This window comes from Propithecus coquereli, unplaced genomic scaffold, assembly GCF_000956105.1.
Source record: "Propithecus coquereli isolate 6110/MARCELLA unplaced genomic scaffold, Pcoq_1.0 Scaffold189, whole genome shotgun sequence".
NCBI lineage: Eukaryota > Metazoa > Chordata > Mammalia > Primates > Indriidae > Propithecus > Propithecus coquereli.
The window spans coordinates 751,581-771,589 of record NW_012143745.1 but is presented as its reverse complement, the minus strand read 5'-3'; the positions used below and the strand labels follow the sequence as shown (position 1 = coordinate 771,589).

Here is a 20,009-nt window from a genome sequence, read left to right as displayed (position 1 = left end):
AATACAAGTGCTGCACAGCTGGGCAGATCAAGGCTGACTTCTGTTGGCAGATGCCGCTTCCTGGCTCCATCAAGGCTCCCGACTCCTGGGACCACAAGCCCTGTGAGCGACTTCAGGGATTGGGACCAGGCTCTTTTAATAAGTCTTCAAGTCAGAGGAACAGGGGGAGCGGTTATGTTATAAAAACTTAAAAGCCATTCTAAACCAGCACCAGGGTTTAAATCACGTATTTGAATCAGAGCAAGATAACAAAGAATATCTCACCAAGTGTGAATTAGTGAGAAGATCTGAACTATAAGAACAGTTTAAAGAAATGCAGCTTTAATAATGCTAATTTTAAGTAAAGAAATAAAAGGTAGCATAATAGAGATCCTGTTTCCCTAAATTGACATGAATTATTTTTATACAGTATTTATAGGTGAATTGGTGCTTCTAGTATATTAAAAAGACGACTTCTTCGCTGGCTCAACAACTTGATAGATGTTTTGAGTCTGTAACAGCCCCTCTGGCTCAGCCTGTGAGGTTTACTGTATAATACACTGAATCTTTGTCGCCTCATGTCTCCTTTGATGGAGAAAGTGACCCTGGATGGCCTAGAAAAAGAGAAATCAAGGATTTTATCTTTCTCTTGAGTAACTGAAAACCCTTGTAAGATTAATGGGGTCAAATAAGAAAATCATGAATTCTTGATGCATGACTTTAGAATAAGCTGATAATTGAATTCTGTGCTAAACTATTTAGGTCCCTAGACCAAAATGAGATCGTTAATAGTAGATTTGAATTGGAAATGGCTTCATTAATGTCAGATCACCTGGGTGAGAGGAGGCTTGTCCCAACCTGCAGCAAAATGTATTGGCTTTCTGCCCCCATTGACGTTCTCACATACCCTAAAATTGATGCTAACCTTTCTTTTTCTTAATTCAATTAGAACTAACTTGATGAAGGTTATCTTGCATTAAAAAATAAGTCTCTGATACAAGCACATAATTTTTTCCTCGCCATTTTGGAGCATTTCCCAGGTTGGGGACGGGGTGGCGGGGAGTGGGTATTGTTATTTTTTTATGATGAAATGTCTCCATCTAGTGGAAGTTCAGAGCAGTAAATGTTGTCACTGTATTCAAGTGAGCGTTATGTCTCCAAAGCCATTTCCTTAAACACGTACAATGTTGAAAGAAAAAATACGCCTTCACATATGTTCTCAGATGATATACTTACAACTGCTCGTATTTCTCTTGGGGGGCATAAAAATGAGACTGGTACAAACTGGTAAAATGTTGACATTTTTAATTTTATGATTTGAACCTGAAACATCAGCAGAGTGCATGTGATAGGGGAATAGCAAGGTGCAGATTCCACACCGGTGGTAACAACCTAACTCTTAAGTTAGGGTGGTGGGTTCACAGGTGTTTGTGTGTAATGTACACATATTCTTTGGTATTCGTAAATATTTCACAATAAAAATTTGGACGTGAACTAAATTTAAGGTCATGAATAAAGGGCTTTCTGCCCTTTATGAGAGATGAGAAATGTTATCTCCTTTTAAATTGATTTGTTTAATAGGATAAAAAGGAGAGATTGAGAAACATGAGTTTTGAATTAAACCGTAAGTTTTAAAATACTTTTGCCAGCACCCTGGTTTTCGGCGGGCTATTCTGTTCCTTACGCCACCTGATGCGTTCCCACAGCTGCACTGGAGCACACGCTGGCTTGTCACCCTTGTTCTATGAAATCCTGCCCGGAGCCACTGCTCACCGTGCCCAGCTGGTCTAGAGAGGGGTCCTCTGGAGAAAGGCTGGAGCTTGCTGGTGGTGATTCTCCACCGCATGCAGTCAGTCCGGGAGGATCTTTAGCACGGCCAAAAGCCAACACGTTTTCTTCCCTGGCCGAGAGCTTTGACACAGAGCCCAGCCAAAAAGTGATTTAAAAAAAACAAGACCTGGGATTTCTCTTGCTGCCTCCAAGGACCAAAAAAGGAGGGCAAGAGGGTGCTGGGCGTCTGGCGATGCTGAGGGTCCTGCCCCGGCAGTGTGGGGCTTGCAGGCGCTCACCCGATGTGCAGCCGCAGCCCCACGCACGTGGCCTCCACCACGAGGCTGGGAGGAAGCCATCCCGGCTCTTCGTCACACGTAAAGCTGTGTGAGTCTAAGCATAAGAGCTTGAACTGTTCAAGTCAGTGGTCCCCAATCTTTCTGGCACCAGGGACCGGTTTCATGGAAGACAATCTTTGCACGGATCTAGGGGGAGGGAGGGGATGGTTTCGAGATGATTCAAGCGCATTTATTATCGTTACATTTATTGTGCGCTTTATTTCTATTATTACATTGTAATATACAATGAGATAATCATATACCTCACATAATGCAGAATCAGTGGGAGCCCTGAGCGTGTTTTCCTGCAACTAGATGGTCCCCTCTGGGGGTGATGGGAGACAGTGACTTACCTGACAGGAGGCGGAGCTCAGGCGGTGACGGACCCTGTCCCTGTCCAAGGCCTGGGAGTTGGGGACCACAGGCTTAAATTGCTCACTGGCTTTAAGGCGAGAGCAGTGTTATAAGTGCCCCTTCCACGTCCTTGCGAGCCCCCAAGTTGAGACCACACTGTGGCACGAACGTAGGCAGCGCAGGGTGGTATGACCAACATCTCACACCCCTCCTGAGTGCTGTGCTTCCCCTGCACGTCCACACACAGCTGCTCACACCCTCCCTCTCCTGCCCGTCAGCCTCAGGCCAGTGCTCTGGGTGTTTGATGGAATAACCTCCGAGTGGAAAGGCCTATCCTGTTGTGGTCTTCACTGTCCCACCTGCAGAAATGTGTGTCTCCCCATTTTCCTGAGAGCAAGCAGGCAGGCGTTCAGACTGTGCTTTCACCCCGAGTCGGGCCTCCTAACAGGCTTCCCTTCCCAGACGACCTGCAGCTGTGATGTTTTTCTTAAGTAGGCTGAGGCTGGGTTTCCTTCCCCTCTGTCCAAGTTGAGGACGCTTACCCAGCAAAACCCCCCTGCGCAACCAAGAGAGCCTGCTCATGGCCAGAGCCCTACATTCTTAAGTCACAAACAAGGCAAGAGACAACACTGGGCTCATCCCGTGGCTAACTAGGACTGTAACATTTTGACTTTCATGGGGTCGGGGTTGGGGGGGCTATGTTGGAGTTTAGGGAAAAGGAGCAATTTGGAGAAATCAGGTGATAGAATGGCTAGAGGACAGTCAGACACTTTGGACTGCATTGAATCTGTAACTCCAAAATTTCGAAGTGGTCAACATATTCACTTCTTTCTCTTTTTTCTTTACAGGGAAGGAGATTGGTGGGAAGCCCGCTCCTTGACAACAGGAGAGACAGGTTACATTCCCAGCAATTACGTGGCTCCAGTCGACTCTATCCAGGCAGAAGAGTATGTTTTGTTGTGTTGTGTTTTGGCTTAACCACTTGCTTTTAAAAGTTGGTTGCCACAATAAAATGCCTTTAACATTGAGCAGGAGAAAGAAGGAATTCACTAGAGTGATTAAGGGTGGAGAGAATATTGTAATCCTGTGTTTCTCAGGCTTTATGCCAGGCTTTTGCCACATCTATGTAATAATCTATGTAATACTTGCACTATTATTAACTTAAAGATTTTCTTTAAGCCTGCTCACTTTTTAAAAACGTATTTATTTTGAACAGAAATGTTATATCAGTACCCTAAATGAAAACCCAATGTCACTTGTCATAGATAGAAAGTAACCATGAAAATATGATGAAATTCTAGCTAAAGCGTATATTATTGCCCACCCAAGTTTCAAAGCCTGCAGTCTGCTCCTCTGTTAGAAGGAGACAGGGGAAGGTAAATAATTATCAAAGATTAAGCTAAGATTTTTCTCCCAGTGTCATCAGGAACATTAAAGGAGTACTGAAAAGACACACCTTCCATGCCCCACGTAAAAGTATCTCACGTGCAGTGTGTCCCACAACTTGGGAAATACTATGGTGATGGGTTTCAAATGGTCCTTTCCTTTCCTTTGATTGGGAATCTCGGTTTCTTTGATAATAAATAGTGAATAGCAGTTGTTTGGCCCAAATATTCAACTGGTAGCCACTTAGGAAGGTGGTCATTAGGCTGAGAGGACCCAGAAGGGATAAGCATTGTTCCTTCTCCTGACCTGTGGGCGTGAATGGGCTTGGGGGCCAACCCTGACTTCTGCACCTAGGGACAGGGAGGTAGAGCGATGATCTCCCAAATACAGGAACTTGGCCTCCTCCCTGACACCTTGGGACCTGCCTCTTGAGAAAGGGAGAAAAGTCAGTCAGCAAGCCCAGCCTTTGGCTCTGATATTTAATTTTGCTGCGGGTTTGTTTAAGCATTGCAAGGAGGATTAGACTCCACACCCTAGCCAAATCCCCAGTTGGATCATTCTCTTGTCTTTAATTCTCCCATATTTCCTCTAAGATCTATTTTGTTTCTAACTCTCAAATACTTAGTGATTCTGAGCTGTTTTTTTCTCCTAGTGAGTATGTTTCATCATCAGTGAATAAAGGTATTTGTGTTGAATTTTTATTTTAGGGCAGATTTGCAAACATCTTTTTATTCTAAACTTTCAGAATAAAAAGTACCACCAAAATGTAGTGTTGCTTTGATTTAACTGGGAACCTACCAGCTATATATTTAAGTTACATTTATAATAGTCAATTTGTAAAATATTTTGTTTTTAAAGAATATTATTTTTAAAAATGCCTATGGTTTTACATATGCAATTAACTATCATTATCTTAACATACTGTTGTTTTGGGCAATGCATTTTTCTAACAATTTTCTGTTTTTCACTACTGTTTTACACAGAATTTTAATTGGGTTATTGATACAAACCCAGAAAGTCATTTCTCACAAATAATTAGTGTAATATTCTTTATTACAAGATTAGAGATTGTTGCACATTTTCATACCTCTGAATGTCATTGGGGAGATAATATGAAGGGTGTCTTTTCTTCAGTGAAACTCTTTCATTCACAAAAGAATTTGGCAATGAACATGTAACACCTATGTTCAAGTATAATGAATTGAAATTTCACTTTAGGAACTCAATCCTTTCCCAGTTAAATATTCTAAACAATGTTTCTATGCACAGATTCCAATGGAATGTTCCAGAATTCTTAGTTGGGGCTGGGGGCATTTGCTGTTCATTCAGCATATAGTGCTGAAATGTTGACTAATTGCCAGGCAACAGTTAAGGCTTGAGAATGCAGGGGGAAGGTAAAAAACAGCAAAGGTCCTGAGGTGACTTGATGTGAAGCCTCCTAAAGTGGCACAAGAGTGTCATTAATTTGTTCAGGGAGAAACAGTAGAATGTCTACAACACCAAGGCGTTTCTAAGGACATGCTCGTTGACCATCCCGGACCTCAGCGGTGCACGGTAGCCAGCGCCTGCAGCTGTGCCGCAGAGAAGATGTGCGGCAGATCACAGTCCAGGCGCTTGGTAACTGCCTGTTACTTCTACAAGCCTCGCAGCTGCTGGATAGGAAGAGCAAATACAAGCATCCAAGGGCAGCAGCCATCTCAAATGAGGGGTAGTCTTGACCTTTTTTTTCAGAGTTCCTGTAGGTGGGAAGTTACTGAAAATATCACATATCTTTATTCTTTATCCATTCTGACTGAATTTTTTTTTAATGCTTGATTAATGGTCTTTATATACACTAAGACTGTGTTTTGTTATTTCTCAGGAGTTGTAATTATGCTCAGAAATCAAGAGTCTTTTAGATGAGCGTGGGAAGGGTCTCCCACGGTTGCCATTTCAAAGCAAGGTCTTAGATTTCTCCTTTTGTGCATGCAGGTGGCAGTTCTAACACAAACCAGTTCTTGTCATCTCTGGAGGGAAGGAAAACAACCCACAATTCAAATATGATTTGTTTTAAGGCGTGAAAGAGATGGATGAAGGGTAGAATTGGGAATAGATTGAAAGAGAATTGAATGAAGCTAGAAAAAAATAACGTGTGGGGAAGGGGCTAAGGACAAAATTGGGGGAGGGGGGATTCATGGACAAAAATGAAAAGCCTACACTATTCCATTTTGTAAATGATTGCTATAAAGTATTTCCTTTCCTTGATCTCATTTAAAGGTGGTACTTTGGAAAACTTGGCCGAAAAGATGCTGAACGACAGCTTTTGTCCTTTGGAAACCCAAGAGGTACCTTCCTTATCCGTGAGAGTGAAACCACCAAAGGTAGGATAACAAGTTGAAAAAGTTGGCTTGTCATTCAAATCTGTGGATTAGTCAGAGGGGATGAAAGGCTTATCTCTAATGTACAAGGATTTTTAAATGGCACATATGAGTGAGAAGAGTCCTGTTTTTAGTTTTCCCTCCGGGCTTTAGAGCTGCAGATGGCACCAAAGGAACTACAGAGACTCAAAATCAAGACCTTCCTCTTGAAACTGGCTTGGGCAGCTTCACTGCTCTGGGCTTACAAGATCATAGAATTTTTCAGAAGTCCTTTAGAATTATGATTTTCTGAAACTCTTAGTTCTGCAGGTGCCAATCATACAGGTTGTTTTTGCTTTCCCTTTGTTTTTTTAATAACTGAAGACTTTGCTTCTCTTCCTGCACCTGTTGGCCTTTTCATTATTTAACAACTCATTAGAGCCCACAAGAAAAGACAGGTCAAGGAAGAAAAGAATAGAGGCCTTCTAGCTTCGTCTATCAGACACTGGTTATCTGTTCCTGTAAAAAATGTCTAGGGGCAGAAATCTGAAGCTCACTTCTAGAGAAACAGTCCTTAGATGTCTTTAGTCCATGCTGTCCCCGTCTCCCGGCTTGCCCCGTGTGTACAGGAGACGGGAAGCAGCTCAGCTGTGCTCGTGGTGCTTCTCTTGTGGGGCCGGGGTGGGGTGGGGGCGCCGGGTCTGTTCCATGTTGGGCAACGCAAGGGTACCCAACAGAGCATTTTAGAAAAATATCCGAGAGGGTTTCAGTCTCAAGGGCGGAATCATTTTATTGCTGATATCTTCTGATATTTGCAGGACAGTAAGAGGCATCTTCTCCGAGTTCCTGAGTGGAGATGCTCTGTGTGTATGTGCGTGTATGCACCCTCAATAATTATTAATCAGAATAGTTAAGTGAATGAGACCTAAAAAACAAACTAGTACTCAGAATGATTGGAGCTGCTAATGCTTTGCATATTTACCAGGTGCCTATTCACTTTCTATCCGTGATTGGGATGATATGAAAGGAGACCATGTCAAACATTATAAAATTCGCAAACTTGACAATGGTGGGTACTACATTACCACCCGGGCCCAGTTTGAAACACTCCAGCAGCTTGTGCAACATTACTCAGGTAACCTTAATTCTAACTACGGGCTGACCATTGGGACGCTGGAGGGAGTGGGTGGGTACAGAGCAGGAAATGGGTAATAACAAATATAAACAAAGCCACCAGTAAAATATTTTTCTTTGCCAGCCCCTAGCAGTGGGACTTGGCTACATAGGTTCTGTTGTGGTTCTGTCGTAGTTAGGACGAGGTCCATATGTTTGTCAACAGAGTCTATAACATTCTAGTTCCCCAAGTAGAAAGGTTCAATTTTAAAAGTCGTTTGTTTTTTCACCTTCGTCCTAACATCCTTGCAAGTTATCTTTTCCCTTTCCCTTTCATTATGTAACTCGGAAACTGTGATAGGAAGAGGACACGGCCTCTGGGAGGGCGCTTGCATGGGGACTGCCACGGGGGACACTGTGTTTCTGCCATTGCTGTACACTCAGCACGGCTGCGGGAGCGGCTGCACATACATTGCATTCCACGTGCTCATTTATCATGCGCCACACTTCTGTTTCCCAACTAGACTTAGACTTATGTGACCCACAGCTCATAGATCTAGTCCCTCTATTGTGTTAAATTAAACTTTTTACAAGTAGATCGGTCTCTGTCCTAACACCCAGTGGTCACCATTATTTTGTTCCTGGGTACATAAAATTATTAGATGTTTAGGTGTGCAGTTTGTACATTTTATTAAAGAATGTGGTTTTATGTGCAGTTGTTAAAATGATTGCTTTCTTTCCTAGATTAGCAAGTATCTCCCACTGTATAATAGACGTACATTTGTGGATACAGATGTAGTCATATGTGTACAAATATAGATCTATATCCCATTAAGCCCAGTAGTTTTTTGTGTGACCCATATATACATTTTGTCTTGTTCTTCTGGTGATGGCAAGACTCCAAAATAGTATATTATTTAGCTTCTACTATTGCTCTATGCACCTTCATTGAAAAATATCTGTGTATAATTTTTTTTACACAAAGAAAGCAATCTTTTGAAAATGATAATAAGGAATGCCTGTATATTGATCCTGAGCACTAATGAGCAACTGAAAATGTTAACAACACTTGGAGTACTAGCGGATTAGGGCATTGGCTAACTTAGTTTATGTGGATGCTACTGAAATATTTGGGAGAAATGGAGCAGAATAGCTCCCTGAGCTTAAGTGATATACTCAAAATGCCTGCATGTTGTAAGGATTTTTCAAATGGTGAAATATATTTCATTACAGCCAAGCATCAGCAGTATCCCCAGGGTTTGGATCATTTGAAAATATTGTTGGAAAGGGCACCTTAATAACATCATAAAGCTGGAAGGAGAGAAGGGATATGAAGAGCAATAGGCATTTTTTAATCTCAAAAAAAAATCCGTCTTGAGTTAGATTTGTTTTTATATTGGCTTTTCCTCTTCCCTCTTTCTCTCTCTTACACAATAAAATGCCTTTGAGATATTGACACATAAATAATTTCCTGCCTAAACATCTCAGAACCTGAGTCCATCAAAAAAAAAAAAAAAAAAAGTAAGTTACAGCTAGTTCCCAGAGAAAAGGCAGCAACACTGCATTTGCTTGCTTGGGGGCGACGGGGTCCTGTTCACCGTGCAAGCCAGGCTCTGCGCAGCTTTTGCCACTTCCTTGACTTCTCATCCTTGTTACCTTTTCTCACCTGACTGATTTTTAACCTTGCATTTAGTCAGTTTCCCCTTACTACTGCTAGATTCTAAAAGGTGTATTCTTTAAAAAAAAAAAAAAAGAAAGAAAGAAAAATGAAAGAGAAAAAAATCTCCCAATAACTTCCAAATGATAATTACTTTTTTCCTTCTTCTTTTTCATAAGGAACAGAATTCTTTCCCATCCTTGAGTTTCTGCAAATTTTAGTTAACATTCTTTCTCCTTTTAAACCAGACTCCTAAATTATACATCAGAGACTGTTATAATGTTATTTTTTAAATGGGAAATATCAAAGAAGCAATGCAAGAGTTTTAACTGGTAGAATGGAGTCAGTTAGAAAGCCAAAAAAATCTCTAGAAAAACATAACCTCTTTTGTTCCCCCACCAAGTATATCTTCAGCCTTACTAGTTTATAACAGTCTAACGTTCTATGGAAGAATCTTATACTAAAGTTATAATTTTAAATGTATTCCTACCAGAGAGGTCCCCAATCCCATAGGTAATCTAGATACTAGAGGTAGGGAAAGAACAGTCTTGCTGACATTCTTTAGTCCAAATGTACTTTTAGAAATCAGTAAGGGCATTGTCAAGATTCCAGAAGACATTTTATTAGCACATTGAGCCAAATATGTTTTCCTTACTTAGTGATTACAGAAACCACAGCAGTCTGTGTCTATATATTTGTGTAGCCTATATCATACCTGGGGGCATGGGGTAGTCTAAATTTAAAAGGTCTCTCATTCTTCTTCAATGAACGTGTTTCAGTGTGCGGCGTCTGGTCTTCCACGACGCGTGTGGTCCTCAGCTGGCGCGGCACTGCTGCCAGACCGCTGTGCGCTGACTAGTGTGGGTTTGCACCTGTGAGTGTCGCTGTCACATGTGTTCTGCTCTTCTCTCCCTCTCTTGCCGCCGCCGCGCTTCACCAGAGAGAGCCGCAGGTCTCTGCTGCCGCCTCGTAGTTCCCTGTCACAAAGGGATGCCAAGGCTGACCGATCTGTCTGTCAAAACCAAAGATGTCTGGGAGATCCCTCGAGAGTCCCTGCAGTTGATCAAGAGACTGGGCAATGGGCAGTTTGGGGAAGTGTGGATGGGTATGCCGAGACTCAGCTACTCCACCGTTAACCTGCTCGTTTGGGCAGCACCAAACGTCAAAGATGGAAGGTGGAAATGGGGAATATAATTTTTATTTTTATTTTAAAACTCTGGAATTTCTAGAAAAGAGACAGTAAGTGGACAAAATTCCAAAATTGGCAAATGGCTCAAGTTGTACTATTATACGAGCCTCAATTCGTAATTCAGGCCACGCCTGTAATCCCAACACTTTGGAAGGCCGAGGTGAGAGGATCACTTGAGCCCAGGAGTTGGAGGTTGCAGTGAGCTATGATTGCACCACTGCACTCTAGCCTGGGCGACAGAGTGAGACCCTGTCTCGGAAAAAAAAAAAAAAAATTCATAAACCAGCGAATGGTACAAGGAATGTTTCAACCTGCATAAGGAGTCTTACCCTTCGTTTCCAACCGCAAATATTTGTTGAATGTTGCCCTCAAGGGCAAGTCACCTTCCATCTTTCCTAGTGCATGCATAATTATGGATTATAAGGACTGTTTTCTTTATTAATTCCTTTTCCTATAGAAAAAGCTGATGGTTTGTGTTTTAACTTAACTGTGATTGCATCAAGTTGTACCCCACAAACTTCTGGATTGGCTAAAGATGCTTGGGAAGTTGGACGTGGTTCCTTGTTTCTGGAGAAGAAGCTGGGTCAGGGGTGTTTCGCTGAAGTGTGGCTTGGTAAGGCAGAGGGCACGTTTTGTTTTGGCTGCATCTCAAAGCCAATTAAAAGGACAGTTTTGAACAAAAACACATAACACAGCCATTGGGACAAAGACACTTAATGTGGATAACTAGACGGGCACAGATCATTGAGATTTTCAGAATGTGCTGATACCTTGCTGTGCTCGTCTAGCCTACGTCATGTGGTTAATTAAGTCACCCACAGAACAAGAAACCAATACATTATGAATCTGATATTTTCTCTTCCTAAGAAATGGGAAGGTAAGATACCGTATATGGGCAGCCACAGAGAAAGACCGTGAGATTCTGCGCAATGGGTCTGGATTTGAATCCTTTCTGGCTGATTAACGTGAATAAGGGGCTTATTTAACCTCTTTGAGTCACAGTTTTTTCATCTGTAAAATTGGAGTGATAGCTGCTTCATAAAATTATTTTCAGAATTACATGGGACAGTATGTTTAAAGTCCGTTGCAGATAGTAGGTATTTAGTAAACATGCACACTTCTCTTTATTTGGTGTCATTGAGAAGACTGACTGCACTGGGCCCTTGAAATTGCCTTATTAACCCTTTTGGGTCAGTTGCAGCTTTGCTTAGAGACAATCCAGGACTTAGGCCCCACCCAAAAACATCTCTCATAAGACAATATTGATGCTTATGGAATCCTTCCTCCTTCCTTAGAGTCCATTAAAAACAATATAGATAGGTAACTATTGCTATGTGTGAGTATATATAGGTCTTTAGGTGTGGTCTGCATTAAAAGTTCAATTAAAGCACTTAAAACAGGGTCTGGCATGTGGTAAGTACTAGACAGATAGATAATAGATATGCACTTGGACATACACATATATGTGTATATATTAGCTATTATAATAAGGAATCCACATTATTGTGTCCAGCTCTCTCTGGACTTTATCTCAAGTATTGTAAAATATATTTATATGACTTTCTTCTCCCTCATCCACCTAATTTATGATGAAGTTGTAGGTCCTAAACATTTTACCACATTGGTTGCCATACTAGAAAACAAAATTTTTCCCTGGAGCCACAGTGTTTTATGAAAATAGAATGAAAACTTGGAAAACAAAGCGATTTCTAATTTAATGAAAAATTTGTTATTTTTTATTGTTTTCTGTGTGTGAATTACATGCAACTCACATAGCACTAAAATCAGTTTTTACACTGCACACCAATTAAGTTGTATGTGACTCACGACTACTTAATTGAATTTGTTTCAGAGATTTGAATCTTCATATGCTTCACGAGGCCCTGGGCTCAAAACTAGCATGAGTTAAATACATGGCAGTTAATGTGTTAATCAAACCACTCACACAATCAAGATGAAGTGGACTCTACAAAAAACTTTTTCAAACTTTACAATTATCAACTTTAAATCATTACACATACCATTAACATTTTATTTCCTACTAAATGTAAAACAACATGCCCATCACAATTGGAATGGTTGTCTATGTAATTAACCAGGTGGTGGTTAGTGAGGAAGACCTCACTGGATTTAAAATTTTGGGGTGCCAACACTTAAATAGCAAAGATTACTTATAAATTTTCAAATTTCCCATGTATACATAGTGGGCAGATATTTTATGAGATTTAAGTGAACCACTTGTTTTTTTCATAATTTCTATTTTTGTAGGTTGTATATTATAATTATATGAACCATGTTTTTAATAGGATAACAAGAATTGCTCCAACTTACAGAATTCTTAAATTCTAAAATCAATTATATTAAATATAAAAATAAATCTTAATTTAAACCAGTCTTCTTTTTCAAATAGAAAAATAACATAATCTAAATTAGTATATTACTTTTCCCCTTATAAAGTTATTATTCAAAGTCAGAGAACTGATAATGGAACACACATAGAACCTAGGTTTGGTTTTGTTTAATGAAAGAGACACCAAAGGTAATCCAGTTCCATTCCTATATTTTGCAGATGAAGTAACTGATGATGATCATAAACCAGGCAGTGCCTTCAAATCTGCTAGAATTTTTTTAACATCTTAACTTTAAATATTTCTGTTCCCTTGTTGCTGCTGTCTGATTTTCCCAGTTGGTTTGATAGAAGCCATTGTTCTTGTGGTTGACCATCAGGAAACCTGAGGAGTTTGCCTTACCTGGCTAAGTATTGGCAAGGAGACCGTGTACCCCTTGCCAGTGCTTATCAGCATGCAAGGCTCAACTGTGCAAGGACTCAGTGAAGTCACTCATCCATTGCAGACAATTGAAAATCTAGAAGTAATTCCCAAACATCCTCAGTGTCACCGTATTTTTTTAAATGGCACACTGCATAAACTTAATCCAGTTTCTTCCATTCTCACTACCTAAGGGATGGCTATTGGATGGCCAGGTCTGTTTTTTGTTTTTTTTATTTTAAGAGATGGGGGTCTCACTTTGTCACCCAGGCTGGAGTGCAGTGGCACTGTCATACCTCATTGCAGTCTTGAACTCCTAGGTTCAAGCAATCCTCCCACCGTGGCCTCCCAGGAGCTAGGAGTACAGGCTCACGTCACCATGGCCAGGACTGTTCTAACCCCTGGACTTCCGTCACTATAAACGGAGGTTCAGAGTGTTTGGTATAAATTTGTAACCATATGACTGAGCCATAAAAAGAGCGATATATTTCAAAATAAGAAAAAAATCAAATGGATGATAAAGCTTAATATGGCCATAGCCATAAATAGACACATTTTTCCTGTTGAAATACTTGACAGAGTCCTTGCAGTTGACCATCTTCAACAAAAACCATATTAAGTTTCTTTAAACTTAAAATCTAACTTTATGCAAGTAACTATTGGTCAAAGACTTTTTTTTCTCCCATCGAAAGAGGATCTTTGGTTTGACGTGCTATTGTGGGATGTTTGTAGGTACCTGGAATGGAAACACAAAAGTAGCCATAAAGACTCTTAAACCAGGCACAATGTCCCCTGAATCCTTCCTCGAGGAAGCACAGATCATGAAGAAGTTGAAGCACGACAAGCTGGTCCAGCTCTACGCGGTGGTGTCGGAGGAGCCCATCTACATCGTCACCGAGTATATGAATAAAGGTCGGGTGGCACCCCTCCTGTCTCCACCCCACAGAGCCTTATAAGGGTTGTTTCGGGGAGAGAAATGGAGCTGCCTTGCTTGTCTCCTGGTTTCTGCATGAGTCAAGTATCCCCATCAGGAAGCGCCAGTCGTGTGCTTATTAATGAAAACATTTTAAAAACAGACTAACCTTGAGTTTGCCCCCCACATCCTTACGAAATGCAGTACCTTTTGCATGTTTCACATATCAGAAATTCAAGCTCTTCTCCATAATTAAAACATTCATGTTTAATATCAAGGGTGATACAGAGGGCTATGATAGTTTGCTGTTATTTTGAATGTGGTGGCTTTTGTTAAATTTCCTTTTTGCAGGGTTAAACAATTAATATCAGATGCTGGTTTCTGGACTAAGTTTAGTCTTCATCATTTCAACATCTTATTTTTTTCCAGCTCTCTTCTTAAACATGAGATGATTAAATGACATACTTTTTTTTTCTCTGTCAAGCACAGAGTTTCGGAAAATAAATGACATGCTTTTAAACAGCACATTTTATTCTCATATTCTCTCTCTCTCTCTCTGTCTTTTTAATCAAACCAATATTGTTGGGGGTAAGGCTAAAGATCACTTTGTTTTGGAAAAATAGACAAACCAAACAAAAAACAGCCTTAAAAGGCAATGCATTGCACATCAGAGGATGCCATTGTAATTTTTCTTTTCAACGTACTTTCTTTTAAAATATAATTGGAATTTTTTCCTGGCAGATTATTTCTTCTTTGTATCTGGGGTTATTTTGTAAATAACTTTGTGATTAAAGCATGAAATATCACTGATGACCATCGTGAGCCTCCAGCTTCTGCAAATGATTATTTCTGCCTTGGTGTCAGTTCTAAGCCTCCTTGGGCTGTGTTAGAATAGTGGCTCTGAAGCTCCAGCTGTTTTGTTTCAGATGATGTCTGATTTAAGGCTTGGCTGGCTACGATCTAATTAGGGGAACTATCTGCCCCGCCCATATTCCTCAGATATCCTTGTCTTGATTTAAAATCTGTAAATGAACCAAGCCAGAGATCGCAAACTTTACCTTGTATTAGAATCACCTAGAGGGCTTCTTAAAAACACAGGTTTCTGGACCCAAACTTCAGAGTTTCTGATCCAGTACAGCTGGGTTGGGCCCCGAGAATTTGCATTTCTAACAGGTTCCCTGATAATGCTGTTGCAGCTGGTCCTGGGACCACAGTTTCAGACATTCAGCTAGGTTGCTTTCTCCCCATATCAGTCCTTTGTGTGGGCTGCCTGGGGGATGAGACAAGTGGTGCAGTTCTTCACGTGTTCCTCTTAAACGTACAGGGAGATTAAGTTCCATTTCTTCCAGTTTTATCAAATTCTTGTTGTTGTCCTTAGAAATGGAATCAGTACTGTTTATTTTTAAAAACTAAAGCTGTTGCTTTTCAATGCATAGAATTTTTTCTATTCTGGTTTTTATATAAACCTTTTTTTTCCCATTGATGGCATTATTTCATTCAACTACCTTATCACTTCTAATAAAAAAAAAAAAAGAATATAGCCCTCTGTTGGGAACTTTTATCTTTCAAAGTAAATTGAAATGGTTTTATGTTTTGTTCGTAGGAAGTTTACTTGATTTCTTAAAAGATGGAGAAGGAAGAGCTCTGAAATTACCAAATCTTGTGGACATGGCAGCACAGGTAGGCCCTGTGGGGTACCCTGATTTGTGCTGTAGATTTAACAGTGCACAAATGCATCCGGTCATGGTATAACATATGAGCCCTGTTCCCTGGGTTTCCACAGGTTGCTGCAGGAATGGCTTATATCGAGCGCATGAATTATATCCACAGAGATCTGCGATCGGCAAACATTCTAGTGGGGAATGGACTAATATGCAAGATTGCTGACTTTGGATTGGCCCGGTTGATCGAAGACAATGAGTACACAGCAAGACAAGGTGGGCACTTGAATGGCAACAGCTTGTGATCACATCCTTCAGATCAGTTGCTTACTGCACGACCCTTCCTTCCCCCTTCCCTTCCCTTCTTCCGGAAAACACTGGAAATGTCATTCTTCAGCTGGGTTTTTGCTCCTTGATCTGGCAGGAATTTGACAGCTCTGTGTGTGGGCAACTATAGTGGGCACAGTAGGTGGATGAGATATTGCATTTTGGTGAGCGGGTGGGTCCACTGCTGTGGTCCTCCTGGCTCATGGTGCCCTCCTCACAGCGTCCATGCCTGAGATACTCTGCTTTTGGAGAAAGAGGGCTGGGGAAGGGCAAGGGATCAGTCAAATTACAGCTCATCAGTCAGTCGGCCAAAGTCCCAGCAGAAAACAGAAAGCATGCTCAAATTGGAGAATTTAATAAAGGAGTTTTTTACAGAAGTACAGGCAGGGTCCAGGAAAGCCAACAGGGCACAGTGCAGTAGCTCAGAGCTCATAACAGCAGGGGACAGAGAGTGGGCACCAGAAGTCAGAACGGGCAGCTGTGTGGAGAGTCCTCCTCTGCAGAGAGGGGCAGTGGGGCCTTCTGGGGACTCACGCCCAACCTCACTCTTCAGCCTGCTTCCCGTCTCCGCCAAACACAGCCAGAAGCCAGAGGCCAGAGGAGCCAGTGATGGTCCTTATGGGTCCAGAGCAGGGAGAAGGGGGTGGAAAGAGGATCTAGAGAGACCGCGGGAGATAACAGCATGGGCGCTCGGAAAGCCCCTTGCATCATCTCCCTCCACCCCACTCCCTGCAAAAATTGATAGACATTAGCCTTTAAGTAAAATACATCCCAACCCAGCAGCCACTCCAGTGGGGCAGCTTTGCAGGTGCTATTACAGCGCCAGATACCAGGAAGGAATTCCCAGGGATATTTTCCTGGATCTTCACGTAGCAGTCACCAGGCAAAAGTGTGAAAAGTATGGAATGAAGTATGCCTTTTGCAATTGAATGCAGGCTCCTCGTGTAAGAATATAATGCTTGTAACGGGGGGAAGGGGGCAGCTTTCACTGCTGTCTTTAACCAAAGCCCAGTCATGCTGAGGAGTGACTAGAGTATACTACGGGGTGGTGCTTTCTGCTGAGTTCTAGCCGTCTCTGGAGTTCTCCCTTTCTTCTTCCTCCTCCTCCTTTTGATTCTTTCATGCCAATTCTTCCCTTCTTTTCTTTGACTCAGAATGGAAACATTGTCAGCAGTTTCAAGCGATGAAGGAAAACGTTAAACTCAGACCCTGGCTGGTACAGATACTGTCCAAATGCTAAATTACATGTCGTTCAGACAGCTCAGCTATTTGAGTTTCCCCAACACGTGGCAGTTCTTGTTCTGGAGCCAAATGCCCACACGGCGAGCATGCCCGTGCATCATGCACACACCCCGGTGCTGGGCCAGATGGCGTGCCGTGTCGCTAATCAAAGGCACGCTGCAGCTTTGATTGGCACTGGCAGTCCAGAGAGGGATGTGGACGTGATTTCGAGGCAAGGTGAGCCGAGAGGACCCGCGTGCCAGTGGATCTGAGCCCTGGCCCCGACTGTGGAGTTCACCCTGAGGCGAGTCTGTCAGATCCCGGCTCCTCACACTCAGGAGAGTGGGCAGAGGTGCTGGGACATGAATATTTGATTTAGGGAAGGGCTGGAACGGAGTCGTGCGAGTGCCCTTCTGTGTGTGAGTAGAATTTCTCCCCTTTGCCTGGACTTCGGACTGTACAGGGTTTGTGGTTGACACCCATGAGCCGTCGATAAACAAGCCGCTTACAGGGCCAGGAGGCAGAGGACGTCAGCAGGGGGCTCTCGACAGGGCCTGGGTGTTTAGTTCATGCCTCCTTCACTGGAGTGAAGTCCCCAGGCTGTGGCCCTGGGTGATTGGCGTCCTCGCGGGTTCTCCCCCATCAAGCTGCTGCTCTGGAGCCAGGCCCAGGCTGCCACCCTCAGCTCTGGCCGGAAGCCTTCCCGCTCACCATGGTCCCGATCGCCCTTCAGTCGCCTCCGCACCCCACCATCGCGCCCCCACTGCTGTCTGCAGTCCTCTCCGAGGACCAGCCTCACACCTGTGTACCGTGGTTCCTTACTTCATTTCCAAGTAGAGGGTCCCCTCCTTCCTTCCTAAAACTTGGTTTTTTTCTTCTTTCTTCCCTTTCCAAACATCTTCAAATCCGTGCCAAACACTGGAAAGAGATAAATGAGAAGTAAATGAGCCGGAGCACTGCGCTGGGGGAAGAAAACAAAGCCTGTGAGGTCCCAGGATGTCCAAGGAGAATAAAAGAAATGCTCTCCTGCCACAGAGCAAGGAAAGGGCCAGGGGCATTTATAGACCTTCCGAGTGCCAGGTTGAGAGGGGAAATGTGAGATCGCGGAGGGATGTACATAGACTCAGAGGGGTGAGGGACTCGAACAAAGTCACGCAGCTGGTAGAATGGCAGAGCCAGGGTTTGAATCCACACAGGGCCGGCCCTTCTACATCCACCCTCACACTGTGCTGACTGTCTCTCATCAGGACAGTGATTAAAGGAAAAAATAAAAATGGAGAGGATTAGTCATAAGTCCCTTTTCCCCTTTATTTTATGGGAAATTTTTAAGGGGCAGCTTCTAATGTGCGTGTGTGTGACGGAGTTGAACAGACCTTCACTTTCCAGCTCTGGGACAACTTAGCTGTTTATAAAATTCGTCCCGAGGGTCTGCCCTGCCCTGGCCTCTTTACGAGGCTGAAGGAGCCTGGTGTGTATCTGTGTGTCCGCTGCAGATGGCATGCGCGCTGCACGCCGGAGTTTCTGCTGGGGATTAATCGGCTCCTCCAGACAGCTGGTCCACGTGCCTAATAATATTTGCACGTCGGATTTTATGTGACCCGCAGGCCACAGCCATGCTGCATCGTGATTGTGGGAGTGCGGGCAGTGTTCAGAAATGTGTGCCAAACACAGATATTTTAAGACTGCGAATGACAGTTGTTTTCAAAACAGTTGTGAGTTTCCCATCTCAGGGTGTACTGAAATGTCTGTCACCCCCCTGGGTGGGCGAGGTGGCATTGCACAGGGTATAGGCAGCATTGGAATTTGGAGCTGTGTTACATGGTCCTGCCTACCGTCCCACCCCACCCCCCATCTACCACTGGACAGAGCAGAAGCCCAGGGTCAAGCAGGAGGTCAGGACCAGGCCCAGAGCCTGTGAGGGTTGGGCCTCTGATGACAGCATTCTAGAAGCAACTGGAAATTATTTGGGATTGCTCATTCTCTATTTCCTATGCACCTCACTCGATTATAGCAGATAGTTCGTCTTTAGTCATAAGCTCTTTGGTAAATTCTGCCCAGTCAGGGTCTCTAAATATTGCCAGCCTCAGTGATGAGTGCCTTGTCTAGGAAAGGGACTCTGCTAGGAGCTACTGATAGGACGACGCCTAAGACCGCACAGGTGCAGTCAGCAAGCCTGAGGAGGAACGCACTAGAGCATCGTCAACGTCAGACAGAGCCGAAATCCAGCTCTACCACCTACTCACCTGGGGCCTTGGGCACATTATTTAACTTTCCCATGCCCCAGTGTACATATCTGTTAGACAGAAATGCATTCTAACTGCTCTGTGTATTTTTGCAAAGATTAAGTGAAACAATGCAGGTAGAGTTTTTAGCCCTAGCACATAGAGAGTGGTGAATAAATGTTACCGTTCCTATTATTATATCTGGTTCAAGACTAAGTTCTTGGGGAATAAATAAATGAGTGAGTGCACTGTAGATACAGTGTAAAGGCCCAGACACTGTTCTGGAAAGGGAGAGAGGAATCGGAGATAATTCCCAAGTAGTCAAGTGCTAGTAATCATGAGAATGGAGTTCCAATGACAGAAGTGAGTGAGTTGGGGAGATCTTATTTTCAGAGAAAGAGAATGAGTTTGGTTTTGGACTTGGTGACCTTGAGGTTGTTGTGATGGTGCATCCAAGCCCAGAGAAGTCAGTCACCTGGTCCCATTGCCACAGTGTGGTCCGTTGCCTCCCAGCCCTCCCGAGGTCTGATCACCGCCACCTGCCTGCCCCAGCACTGCACCTTCTTCCCAGAATCATCCCCGCGGGCCACCAGGATCTGCTGTCCCTCCTGTCGTCCTCACACGTCCACACCATGCCTTTGTCCTGTACCACTGGCATAGGTGGATGTCACCAAGCCTTGCGTCCTGAGATTCACAGCCCCTGCGGCCATTCTTTCCTTCTAAGCTGGCACAGGCAGACGAGAGGCAGCGGGAGAATTCTTCATAGCCTCATGTT

At 43.1% G+C, this 20,009-nt stretch overlaps 1 protein-coding gene across 3 annotated transcripts in view; it reads left to right on the top strand.

Moving 5' to 3' along the window:
- FYN (FYN proto-oncogene, Src family tyrosine kinase) overlaps positions 1-20,009 on the top strand; it is a 197,127-nt gene that overhangs the window by 149,649 nt on the left and 27,469 nt on the right. The window contains exons 6-12 of one of the 3 annotated variants that reach the window (XM_012642839.1): positions 3,290-3,388; positions 6,084-6,187; positions 7,149-7,298; positions 10,580-10,735; positions 13,623-13,802; positions 15,407-15,483; positions 15,587-15,740. In XM_012642839.1, the coding sequence (XP_012498293.1) occupies positions 3,290-3,388; positions 6,084-6,187; positions 7,149-7,298; positions 10,580-10,735; positions 13,623-13,802; positions 15,407-15,483; positions 15,587-15,740 (920 nt within the window). Of the gene's footprint in view, positions 1-3,289; positions 3,389-6,083; positions 6,188-7,148; positions 7,299-9,873; positions 10,039-10,579; positions 10,736-13,622; positions 13,803-15,406; positions 15,484-15,586; positions 15,741-20,009 lie in introns of all 3 variants that reach the window. The other 2 variants (XM_012642837.1, XM_012642840.1) reach the window with 2 other exon arrangements.